This window comes from Pungitius pungitius, chromosome 3 (assembly GCF_949316345.1).
Source record: "Pungitius pungitius chromosome 3, fPunPun2.1, whole genome shotgun sequence".
Taxonomy (NCBI): domain Eukaryota; kingdom Metazoa; phylum Chordata; class Actinopteri; order Perciformes; family Gasterosteidae; genus Pungitius; species Pungitius pungitius.
Genome location: NC_084902.1, coordinates 5,559,424 through 5,572,144, shown reverse-complemented (window position 1 = coordinate 5,572,144; position 12,721 = coordinate 5,559,424). Strand labels below are relative to the sequence as shown.

Here is a 12,721-nt window from a genome sequence, read left to right as displayed (position 1 = left end):
CCATCCATGCCCCCCTCTGCGGAAAGAAATGTTTCCCCTGGCGTCCGAGGCAGCAAGGGTGCCAAGTCAATCAGCGTGAGAGCTGCCAGCTGTGACGGCCTGGCACTCTCGGGGTGTGATGTATGTTCCAGCGAGGGGGGGGCAGTTGTGTGCCACGCAGGGTTGTCTGCGTGGACGGGTGGCAGAGGAGAGAAAGAAGGAGGAGGAGGAGGAGGAGAGGATGGAGGCCGAACAGGAGCAGTAATGAGGCCTGATGGAATCTGAGGCCGTGCCAGCTCCCCCATTAGCTGAGTGGCTCCAGGCCCCACAAAGCATTGCCCACAGACACACACACACACACACATACACACACGCACGCACTGTAGGTACACAGCAGGTTGGGGATCCCGCCCCTTTGACACACACAAACACATGCACTCATCACAACAGATTGCATTGACTAATTTAGACCCCTCTGTCTGACTTCCTTCGGCCTTTAATAAACACACACTTAGACGCCCCCCCACACGAACACACACACACACACACACACACACACTTATCCGAGGCCGTGCCAGCCACACTTCAATACACTCTACGCCCTTTATGAGAAGGTGTGGGTTAAAGACGGCGGCCCAACGTGTTGATTAAGTGTGAGAGGATACATGGGTGACGTTGGCATGTGCTGATCAACACGGATCAAACCGCTACACGCACAGCGGTGGAGTGGTACGCCGCCAAACCCACGTGCCCTCCTCACACAACTCCACTACACACACACACACTGCTGCTCATAATATGTTGATGTTAGAGCCTTTGGATTTTCGTCCTGTGGAAGGTCTTTATGTAGGTGATGTAATTACATGGGCAATTTGACATGTAGCGGGGGGCGTGGCCACAGGGGTCGGGGGCGGGTGGCAACGCGGTGCCAAGCTATTTCCCAGACATAGTCACGGTATGTTTCCTCTTTCTTAAAAGCTTGTTGCGGCTAGATAGTTGTATTGCATCTCGGACCACGGGTTGAGGGAAAGACAAAGGAGAGAACACGTATCTTCTAATAAGTTTGAACTCTTTTAAAGTAATATAAGTTGTCTCATTGGCATATACGGCATGAAGCGTCAACGTACACTGCAAAGGTAGTAGCTGAATGAAATATCAGATCGGATGAAATATCAGTGTCGTGTTCACAGCTCTGTAATGCTCAGTCACATAATCATATAAATGAGTCCACAACATTACAGGTGGCAAAAAATCCTCCTCTAAACAATTATCACCGCCACTCCACCATGGCGGTGTCCTGCGCCATCGCTACCATCACTGCGGCTGACCTCATCAAAGCTGGACGACCCGCGCTGACCTCATCAACACTGCGCGACCCCCCGTGACCTCATCAAAGCCGGACGCCCCGTCGAGCCCCGAGGGCCGGGGGCGACAGGCCCTAAGAAAACACCCCATCCATTAGGGTGCCAAGAGCACTGTAAATGTGGAGTGTCAGCGCCAACCATCTTCACTGTCATGCCCAATCCCCCCCCCCCCCCCACGAGCCCCTCTCTTCTGGACAATGGAGCCGCTGAACCTCCACCCCTCTCAGCCACAATGTCCGCCCACGTCGGCTGGCAGCGCTGACGGAGGGGGAGGGGGGGGGGGGGGGGGGGGGTGGTTGCCGGATGGGGAGGCCCTGCTGGAGGACGGGACTCTTATTGAGCGTTTGAGCGATGAGCCGGGTCATCACATCCACCCGACTCATCCATCATGCGCCACAAACGGACGCAAATAAAGAGGACACATTCCTGCCTCGGCTCCCACTACCTCATTCAAGCCCTCGCCGGCCTTTTCTCTTCTGCCCTCGCTCTCCAGGGCCACGCAAAGCCCGGAGGGGGGGGGGGAAAGAAAAGAGGAAGGAGAGGACCAGAGTTCAGGCTCTCCCTCGCTCTTGGAGGCCATGGGAGCGCCAGAAGAAAAGCGCCAGGTGTCTTTTTAAAAAAAAAAAATTGGACTCGCGTCTCTTGGTTTAAATCTGTGCTCGGGCCAAACTCATGGGCAGCGGCCACAAGGGGCTGCACGCTTGGGGCGGGTGGGGTGGGGTGGGGTGGGGGGGTGGGGGGCAACGGGTGAGTAAAATGTAAAGCAGAAATAAAGAGAGAATGGAAGACAAGTTAATCCACATTGTAGTCCTTTATTTCTTAGTTGTTCCTCCCCACAGTATTGAATTGAAATGCATAACAGTTACATTGTAGAAAGCATTAAAACAAAGTACCTCAACTCGCTGATTACTTTTTAAAATCGATTATAAACAAAACAACGACATAAACCAAAAGAATCTGGTCCCTAAAAACGGGAGAATAAATGAAAGTAATCTGTTATTCATCATAAATTTGGCACAAGGGATTAACATGAACCGAACGTCACACAAGCTTGCAGACAACCGTAGAAAATGTCAGATACAGATCTTACCAGACCAATCATGCGTTTATGGAGAAATTAGACCTGGCTTTTTTTTTTTTTATTATTCATTCTTTATCATTTTTTTCATTTTTTACAATTCAATCATTAAATTGTCATAGAAAAAAAAAAAAAAACCTAAGTAATATCTACTCATCGACCGGTTCCATTAGAAGAATAAGGAGTGAATTGTATGTTTAATACTATCCGGCACTCAAATGTAATCTACAAACCCCATTGAACTGTGGGAAAAGGCCCGGTGAGGAATCTCCCCTCCACCCGGGCTAAGAGCAGTGCTATTCAGTAAACAAACTACAGTTTGCCAAGAAATAAATACAATTCTCAACATACAACAGCAAATAACAACAACAACACCAACAAAAAATGAAAACAAAATCATGATTGTCTAAAAATGAAAGACACACAAGCATGGAGTAGCTAACGACTAGCATTCGGGCTTTTTAGTGGTATTGTTGGCTGACTAGAATGGATTCAAGGGTTTGGAAAAAGACAAAATGCCCTTTACAGAACAACAATTAACTTTAGCACTGACTACTTATTTCAGTAAAACAAAAAAAGAATTTTCTTCTCTTCCACTAAAAAGACAATCTATTTATATCCTTTCACAGATAGCGCAGGCGGGCAGGATGGGGTGCAGTGGAGAACAGTTGGTAGACACTTGTGTGCGATGCTATGATTGTGTAGACACACGCAGCTATGGAAACGTAGATCGGCCTGATTTCAGTTTTTTTTTTTTTTTATGATCAAGTACATGTATTTATAAGAAACACCTGTGGATCTCTGTGGGGTTAAAGGGAGTCATTGTAATATATTTTAAAGATACTTCTGTCAGATGAGCTTTATGAAACATATTAGGCTGAAACGGGTCTGCCTCAGAGACACAACGCAAGCTTTCAGCTTAAAATGTTCTCCTTGACTTCTATGTGCTGGGGAATAAATGCAATTTATCAATGAAATAAGAACATCTATCTTCCATGTCCACCAGCTGCCTTTGCTGTGCAAAACATAGACATTCAGCAGAATAAATACAGCTATTATTACTCATTATTATTTTCACCACAATCGTCATCCCTGCTGTCACCCGGGTTTGGTGTTAACGGGACGACTAAATTTGAAGGTCTAAGAGGGACTTTTTCCCTCTCTATCTGTTTGGGAGGTTATTGAGGCCTTTGCTGGGTTCTGCATGGACAGTGACCGTTGCTTTGTGTGTGAGGCTCAGCAGTCAGATGGGCCGCGGGTTCCGCTCGGCAGTCACTCTGTGGACGGTCGGGGGGGAGGGGGGGGGGGGGGGGGCACTGCAACGGGCTCCCAGTGCCATAGGTCGGGTTGAAAGGGGTGAAAGGAAAGCGCAAAGGGGGTGTCATCATACGTGGCTGAGGGACTGGATGGCGCTGGATTCAGCCGCAGCCCGGGCCAGACTGTGCCACATGGTGGACGGCGCGTGGGAGGCCGGGTGGAGAGAGTCCTTTTCAGCCAGAGACAGCATCATAGCGTACGCCTTAAGGGAGAGGGAGACACAGGAGATGTTTAGCTGCCATGCTTGAATTTGCAAGGCAGAAAAAACAAGCAAAAAAGCAAGTGTTTTGGAAGCAGGAGTCAAAGGATGTACGCAAATCTCCAGCTTGTCACTTTTCCCATCTGGGCAAGTGAAAAAAAGCCTCAACGCTGAATCCTGATTGCACACGTTTCTTCTACCTGAGACTTGGATTTCCTAAAGAGGGGCTGTTTGACTGCATCGGTCAGAGAGGGGGAGCCAAACGACCCGTCGTCCTCGTCTCCTTCACTCTGCTCGCTCTCCTCCAGCTTGCGCATGTCCGAAAAGTGGCGAATGTGATCCAAGGCTGAGTAGCCGCTCTCCTCTTCTTTGTACCTGGAGGACAAGCAGAAACCTTCCGGGTCAGGCAACTCATCATAACACATACACTGGGCGAAATTTAGTTTCAGTTGCTGGGAATTTACCTCCGAGAAGAGGCTTTGCAGTTGAGGTTGAAGTCCATTCCGTCCGGCGCGATGTCATCGCCCAGCCCTCCGGGGAGCACCTTGTCTTCCTGCTTCCCAGCGGCGTTGCTGGGCTCTGCGCCCTCTTCTTCATCGGCCCCGAGCTCCTCCGCTTCCTCGTCTTCCAGGTCATGTGACCCACGGCTGGCCATCAGCGGCTTCTCTTCTTCAAACGGACCGCAATGCAACCTGCGGGCCGGGAACATTGTTTAGAACAATAGAGCGATGGAGTAAGCAAAGACAATTGACAAAGACATTTTCTTTATCGCTGTGGGCTCATTTCTTCTGCTACTTAAACACGCTCACCGAGGTCTATAAACACAGGCTTTAACTGGCTTTTGTCCGTTCCTGTGAGAGGCCTTTGTGTGGGATGAAGAGCAGAGAGAGTTTTGGGGAAAGGCAGGACGAGGCCGCTGGGACCCCCTGTTTGTCACGGAGGCTCAGGGGAGCCCCCTTTGGGGCACAGCAGCACCGGGTTGATCGCTGCTGCACTTAACTTTGTGAGTGCTCTGCCTCTCCCCCTTGTTTATTTTCTTTGCTATCTTGTATTCATCTAATAGGCAAAATATTTAGCTGACAGCAGCCATTTGGTGGGAGAGTTATGGGAGCGCTGCCTACCGGCCCGTTCTTCCATCCCTAGAGGGAGAGAGGGAGAGCTGTCCAAACGGACTCTTAATCTGTCCCTCCGTCTCAGCGCCACAGGAAACCGCTGTTTGGTTAATCATCTGGAACCACATTTAGTCTGATTCGCTAATTACACTCTGGGACGTCTTTCGTCAGCTCCCAAAAATGCCATTTCTCGCACAAAGGGTTTTGGGAGACAAGCGAGGAGTGGACGCGGACGAAGTAGATCGATAGGAAACAAAACCCATCCAGCACATCTCCGGCCTAAAGTGGCGCATTTGAGCGTGTAGTGACTTTAGAGGAAGGGGGGGGGGAGAGATGGCTTTCTCAGCACATACAGTGTTTACACCCTCTTTCATCAGCGGTTATTATTGTGCTTCTCCAGAGGTCTCCCGCTGGGACGGTGTCCTGAGAGGAGAAGACCAGCTCCAAAAAACAGAAAGAGCTCCAGCTCTGTGATTAAGAAAACAGATTTGCTAATTACGCCTTTCAAACGTGGTAATTTGCTGGGGATAAAGTATCTATCAGAAGTAGTCAGGAGCGCAGCACTTTGAAAGGAAACACGGGCCGACCCTTTGACCCCACCCCCTCTACCCTCTTCCTGTAGGCAGACATGTTGGTTCCAGATGTTGAGCCTCGCTCCCCCCCCCTCCTGCTTCTCTCCCTTCTCCCTCTTGACGACTCTCCAGCGCCCCGGTCCTGCTCTCACAAGCCCTTCTGCACAATCATCTGCGAGATCCCTGTCTGGAACTCACAATCTGCTCTGTGATCACAGCGACGCGAAGGCACGTGAAAACAAACCCAGGGACCTGAGCAGACCTCCTTAGCTGCTATCTGACCTGATCACAGCTCCGAGGATTTATTTTGCATAATGCTTGGACGTAGTTGCATGCAAAGACATCCGTTCGCACGTGTGGCCCCCCCCCCGAAAGGCACCTGATGCTCGCTCCCTCCAAAAAACCTGCCGCTATCTTAAATGCCATCACATGATGATTGCTCTCTACTCCAGACCTCTGAGCATGAAGTCATAATTAATGAGAGCTAGCTGGGTGGTTTGAAAATCCAAGTCCACAATGAGCTGTGAGCGGTTAGCCTGTTATTAAGACTCTATTAAGCCTGCAGAGGCCTTTTAACTGCATCAGTCTTATTGCAGTCGCCGTTAAAGCCAGAGTTCAACGTGCAGTAATGAGGGTCGGGGTCCTTTCCGGAGTCCTTTCTTTGTCTCTGCTGCCGAGGGCCGGTGGGCCGAGAAGCCTGGAGGATATTTGTCTACAGGCATTTTGGGCTTACCCTTCCTCGGAGGGGTCTGGGGATGCCTGGTTCTGGCCCGTGTTGCTGATGAAATTTCTTATTTCATTGAAGTAAGAATCTTCTTTGTCGTCCAATATGGCGCTGCCACTGTCCAGTTCAGACTGGGGGGACGACATAGCTGTGCCTGCGGGGAGAAAAAAAAGATTTTGTTGTTTAATGTAATATAATATAATAGAAAGTTGGTAAGTTCCCACAGGCACCTTCAAACATATCAACACAATTAAAGTAAGGTAGTGATATAATCAAATCAAATTTTTAACTAGCCATGTCATTTTGGACAAAAATAAAATTGAACTTGCAACGACTTTGGTATCTTTGGAAATTTTGAAATCTTTACTAAAATCTACTAAATTAAGTTGAAAAAGTTCCTGCCCTGTTCCTGAGTGTCTTTAAGGTTCAAGCAAACAAAACTGTATTATTTAAACCATGAATGACATATATTTTCCGCTTATCAATTATTTAGTCTATTTGTTCCCTGGATTGTTTGATGCAGCAAAAAAAGGAACTAGCAAACGAGTAATTCTGCATTTGATTAAGTGGAAACCAATTGATCTCAGCAGTTGGCAACGTGTCACTGTTTGTTCTGCTGATTCAGATTCAGAGGGATATGAAAGCAGCTCATTCCACTGCTGTTGCGGAGGCAGACCGATCTAATTTCGGCTTCTAAAATACTTTCAAAATCATGGTTAATTTATGTTTTTTAGAATATTCACTGCTGTGTCACTAATCAGCGAAGCAGCTCTCATTTACTCGAAACGGAATACTGAAGGAGAAAAACAAAGGCTTGAAGCAGCTGTAAAAAAGACAAATTCATTATCACTACAAAGGGGGAGCATGTGGAAGACTCCTCACCCGACAGATTGCCATTCTCGTGCTTTTTGAGGTGGCGGTCCAGGTTGGTCTGCTGGCCGAAGCAACGATCGCACAAGTGGCACTTGAAGGGCTTTTCCTTGTTGTGGATGTTGCGAATGTGACGTTGCAGGTTGGACGAGATGCTGAAGGAGCGGTCGCAGTATTTACACCTGCGGGAAAAGTAGAGGACTTTCACTTAAAACATGTGCCCGTGCTGCATCGTGAAACAGGGAGGTCACGCTTTGTTCTGTGGGAAACATAATGGGATACATAATGTGGGACACACATACACACATGCACACGGTCCCAGCGGTCCCACAGTCCAAGAGACGTGATGGAGGAGCTCGTTTAAGGTGAAACAGCTCTGCCTCTTATCTCCAGCCAGTGCAATAAAATTGCATTCTTCCCTCGCAAAATAGCAACAGACTTGGTTGTGGCCCTGCAAAAATTAGAGCCTCTTGCCAAGTTTCTTCACGCAAAATTATACGAGAAGATTACATCTTTTTTTTTTTTCTTCTTCTGGTGGAATTAGCTCGCTCGATTGGCTGTCCCTCAGGAACCCCCACCCCCCCCTCCCCCCCCACTCCCTCCCCGGTTATCTCAACAAAAAAATTACAATAAACAGCGGCGATCTTTAATGGCATGCCAGCGTGTGGAGTGCAGGCTATCAGACTGGGGCAGTAGAGGCCTGCGTCTGTCTTTCTCTCTCCCCTGTGGTCAGCGAGGGGCTTTGGGCCAACATTCCACTACCTTAGTGACTACAAAGCAGAGCAGTGCTGGCCAGGGCTCACTCATTATCCGAATGGGGTAAATGTGCGAGATCCATTTTTACATGTGCACTGCTGCTGCATTGTTACTTCTACCTCAGCCGCACCTGGAGAAGGGGCGGAAAGCAGGGAGATTTTTGTAACCATTTTATTGGCTCTTATTTGCTAACAAGGCACGAAAGAAAGAAAGAAAAAAAAAATTAACAAACGTAATCTTATAGTTCTTAAAGTGTGATGAGTTGTGAGAAGAAGCCTCACTTGGGGACAGCAAGTAGCCAACCGGCTCAGGGTTCATTTTTCAAATCTCGTGCATGGCCACAGCTGCCGGGCCTGGACATCTGCCCGTGCTCCTCGGTCACCCCAATTTTTCACCAAAATTCCCGGCTTCTACTCAGCTCTGCTGTTTTAGCAGCCAACCTTCAGCCCCCCCCCCCTCCCACCCTTCTTCTCTTATACGGTCACCCAGGCGACAAACACCATTTTTCATGGGGCAAATCATTTAGCTGCAGAATAATCTTCCCCGGCTTTTACGGCATATGAAAACACACTGTGTTTCCCTGTATCGCTGGGAAAACATCCATGCGTCTCTCTGTCTGCATGAGAAAACGCTGCGTGAAAGCGTGTTTGCTGCTCTCAGTCCTATTTGTGAGGACAGAAAACCGGGCGCTGTTATTCACCGAGGATAAAATGTGCAATTCTAGATGAGAATTGTTGAAACAGACGGATTGATGAGAGGAGGATGATTTTCAGCTCGAACCACAGCTTTTCAACAGTTCATAGATCTATATTTATATATACACAGCCACCTCCAGGAGACGGTAGAGTATTCGAAGGTGGATATTTAGATCCTTAGTAAAGTCTTACCTATATGGTTGCTCTCCTGTGTGGGTCCTGAGGTGGCGGGTCAGGTTGGCAGAGCGCGGGAATATTTTCCCACAGTATCTATAAATGAGTGAGGCACATTTTTATCAACTTTTTAATTACTCTACTGTGTGTTCTAATATTAGAAATCAGAGAAATAGGAACTCTTACTGTGACTCTACAGTATAAAAAAACAATTACAAAACAACCTTCCGTAGATGATTTTTAATTTATGACCACAATGACTGTTCAAAAATTGAAATAACCCACGCAACAGCAGTTGCCGTAGTTACCTGCATGTGTAGCGCTCCTTGCCCTTGCGCAGCAGCGTCTCTGGGAGTGCAGAGGGGGGGGCTCTGAAGTCAAACATGGAAGGGACGGAGCGCAGCAGATCACCGGATTCTGGCTTCAAGGAGCCAAACGTCTCCAGCTTCTCGGCCATGTTCTCGATGGCCGACATCTGAGGACACAGAGGAGAGGAGCAAACCCAGTGAGGAGTGAGCATTGTGGTTCCAAACCTAAGTGGTGATCATATCACAAACAAGCAAAATGTAAGGAGCAATGAATAATTATGAGCAATTACAATCTGTTGTGTTTCAGCAGTGGATACCCTAATATTTGGAAAGAACGCCAAATGTTTAACTCCCGTTAAATGCGTCTCACTAAATCAATCAATATTTTCTAGACTAATTGATCATATCTTGTTTGATTGATGGGCCTTATTTACAGTCATTGCACCTGGTGAAAGGAAGCTAAACAGGTATTGGGTGAATTCTCAATTTGACGTGTATCAATGATTCACGAATTGCAAGGTCAAATTCCCGTTTTGTGCAAATGACAAGCACATTTGAAGAAATGGTTTGCTCCAAGTCATAGTCAGAGCCACTGTGAAAGCAGCGCTTGTTCCCTTAAAACCTCACATGCACAGAAACACACACACATAAACACACACACCTTTAGGATTAAGGACTGCGGCATCTACTAATGAAACTTTACATTTACTTTCATCAGGTACTCGTAGGAGATACGTATGGGTGGGTCTGTTCATGTCCCGTGCACGGTGGCCGTAGTTGATTAATAGCCATCTACTGTACATGTGAAAATATATGCATGTTTGAGGGAAGAAATATATATGTATAATGCATTTGGGTTTGGAACAGTGTGTAGAATTACATGTGCCTATTATGTGAGTGAAATTGCACAGTGTGTATGTGTGTTGTCAGATGCATGTCCGTGTGTGTGCGTGCGTGTGTGTGTGTGTGTGTGTGTGTGTGTGTTTGTGTGTGGCAGAGGAGTGATTCATGTCCACTACCGGGCTGTAAACTATTCTGTGCACAATGCTGGCAGACAGCACATTCGTCAATATGAAAGATGTTGACATTACTGATCAAGGGCCAGACACGGGTAATAATGATATCGCTGTGCTGAGAGGGGCGGGACGGGGGAGGAGCGGGGGGGGGGGTCTGCAGGGGGAGTGAAGGGAGGACCTGAGGGAGGAGGAGGAGGAGAGGGAGGGGCGGGGCGGGGGTGGAGGGGGGTCCCAATAGGCCGCAGGGCCTGTCAGCCCATCTCACACACAAGGGGGAGGGAGGGGGGGTATCCCCTTATTTTATTTTTTTAAAAGGGCCACACAAATTTGCATTATTTTGCGTGTATTGGATTTTCAGCCCCGTTTCTTTTTCTTATTTCAATAAGGCAGCAAATCAATGGTGATTCAGGGTCTCCCACCAGAGCCCTGCTCCGACTCTGACATTTCATCTCCTGCTTTCACCCCCTGTCACTCCCAGGCTCCACGCCAAGATGGAGCAGACCTGGAGAGGACGGGGGGGACGACGGGGGGGGGGAGAATGGGAGAAAAAGCACGATGAAGGACTAGACCCGATAGAGGAGAAGAGTGAGAAGGAACAGGAGGGAAGGGAAGAAAGGAGGAGGCAGGCGAGGAAGGAGGAAGCGTGCCGTGGGGGAGAGAGGGGCTGACGGATGACGGTGGAGCCCGGTGTTTCGGGGCGGCTGATTAGGAGTGACGGCCGAGTGTAAAGTTCCTGCCGCAGCCGTCGACGTTCCCACTGAGGGAGGATGTGGAGTGTCGGGTCCGTTTGATTATGAATATGCCAATGCTGCGTGCCATGAATCAAAGGCAGGGGAGAGAGAGACGGGGGGGGGAGCGAGAGAGGAAGAGAGGGGGGGGGGAGCGATGGATTGAGAGATGTGTTGCGGAGGGAGAAAGGCTTTCATATTTCTTTTAAATGTACACTGTGTATTTCATCGGGCTCTTTTCAGGAGTGAGTGCTCAGTTTGTCTGCTTCACTCAAGAATACCCATAATTCTTTGGAACATTAAGGCCCCTAAAGCTGTCAGCAGTATCGAGCCTGTCCGATAAGACAGTGAAAATACTCCATCCCAGCTCCCTCTGCTGGGAAAGTCTGATCACAACTCCTCCCTTTCGTGCTGCTGAACCCTCTTAATAGTTTAATCCCAGTCATTAATTCAAACGCTGCCTCCATATCTTCTCATTGATAGAAGTTACATGATGGTTTTTGCCTAGGTGTATGTAACGGAATAAACATTAGAATACAGCTTTGTTTCTTCCTCAAACAAATAGAAGTTGAGGATCATTTAGCTTGAATGAATAGCATGGATAATGATTTATTTAGTGTTAGTTTCCAGTGAAAATGCAGTGAAATCGTGGTTGCATGGCCCACTTGAGTGGAAAACGTGAATTGTAAATCTTTAATATTTAAGTTCTTCAGCAGATTCTCTAAACAAGTCAAATGGTAACTCTAGCTGAGCAGTCAATGATTCAAACATCAAATCCAATGGTTTTAATACATTAATGATTGAAACTGATATCCATCAGTTTGCCTCAGATTACACTCAGAAAACCCCCTCGGCCTTTGAGTCACTTTTATGGATGCTGAGCCGCGTTCGTTAAGCCACTGTTTGACAATGCAGTGTGTGCGCACATGTTTGACTTAAAGAAAGAGGATAAACGGCTCCACATTTTGCTCCAAAGCCAAATTTCAAAGGTTTTATAACCCCCCCCCCCCCCCCCCCCGCCCCCTACTCCTCTCCATACGAGACCCCCGCACACAAACACACACCACCCAAAATCCCCCCTGTCTGCCCCCTCCCCGGGCAGTGTATATGTGTGTGTCTGTGAACTTGCTTGTTGCTGTAGCGTCGCTGTGGGACCGGCGGTTGATTGGCTATCTTCAGATGTCAGTGATGCTGTGAGGGCCTTAATTAGTGAGATGCATTCTCAATTGTTGATCTTTATCGGGAACCAGATGTTGGGAGGGAGGAACTAACCCCCCAGTCCCCCCCGTCAGTGTCCCAAAGAGACTGTTACCCTCGCGCTGATGTAAAGCAGCCCCCCCCCCCACCCCCCACACCTCAACACCATCCCTCCATCTCACTCATCCCCCCCAATGCCCATTTGCAAAGCACCGCTTCATTCTCAAAATAAGCAAACATTGAGCATATTATATATATATTTGAAGCTGTTGGATGGACGGGGTGGAGCTCGGCTGGAAATCCCCCCTCAAACCGCTCCGTGTGAATCAGAGAGGGGCCGTAAGTCCCTATCGCACCAGACTCAACAGCCAGACTCAAATACCCAAGGCACATTCATTCAAAATAGTATTTTATGTTGACCGTTATTAACATCCAGATGAAGTGTCTTAGCTCCGTGGCCAGAGTCAGGCGGTGGGCTAAAGCATGCGACTGCTGTGTGGAGACAGTTGTGAACTGTTATGCAGCCCATGCATTGATTAGAAAACGGGGTCTGTTTTGTAGAAGTACAGACACAGGGCAGTACTGTAGTTTAAAGAGGAACTTACCCAAGTTCTCTGATCTGGCAAACGAAA

General features: G+C 48.1%; 1 protein-coding gene across 9 annotated transcripts in view; it reads right to left on the bottom strand.

Moving 5' to 3' along the window:
• Nucleotides 1–2,145: 2,145 nt before the first annotated feature.
• Nucleotides 2,146–12,721, bottom strand: part of mecom (MDS1 and EVI1 complex locus) — an 89,822-nt gene continuing 79,246 nt past the window's right edge. For 6 of the 9 annotated variants that reach the window (XM_037468218.2, XM_037468234.2, XM_037468242.2 and 3 more), the window contains 8 exons: nt 12,695–12,721; nt 9,149–9,315; nt 8,859–8,936; nt 7,228–7,397; nt 6,355–6,499; nt 4,402–4,629; nt 4,138–4,312; nt 2,146–3,940 (listed from right to left, as the gene is read on the bottom strand). In XM_037468218.2, coding sequence (XP_037324115.2) covers nt 3,806–3,940; nt 4,138–4,312; nt 4,402–4,629; nt 6,355–6,499; nt 7,228–7,397; nt 8,859–8,936; nt 9,149–9,315; nt 12,695–12,721 — 1,125 coding nt within the window. In that variant the 3' untranslated portion in view covers nt 2,146–3,805. The remainder of the gene's footprint in view (nt 3,941–4,137; nt 4,313–4,401; nt 4,630–6,354; nt 6,500–7,227; nt 7,398–8,858; nt 8,937–9,148; nt 9,316–12,694) is intronic. The other 3 variants (XM_062561108.1, XM_037468270.2, XM_062561107.1) reach the window with 1 other exon arrangement.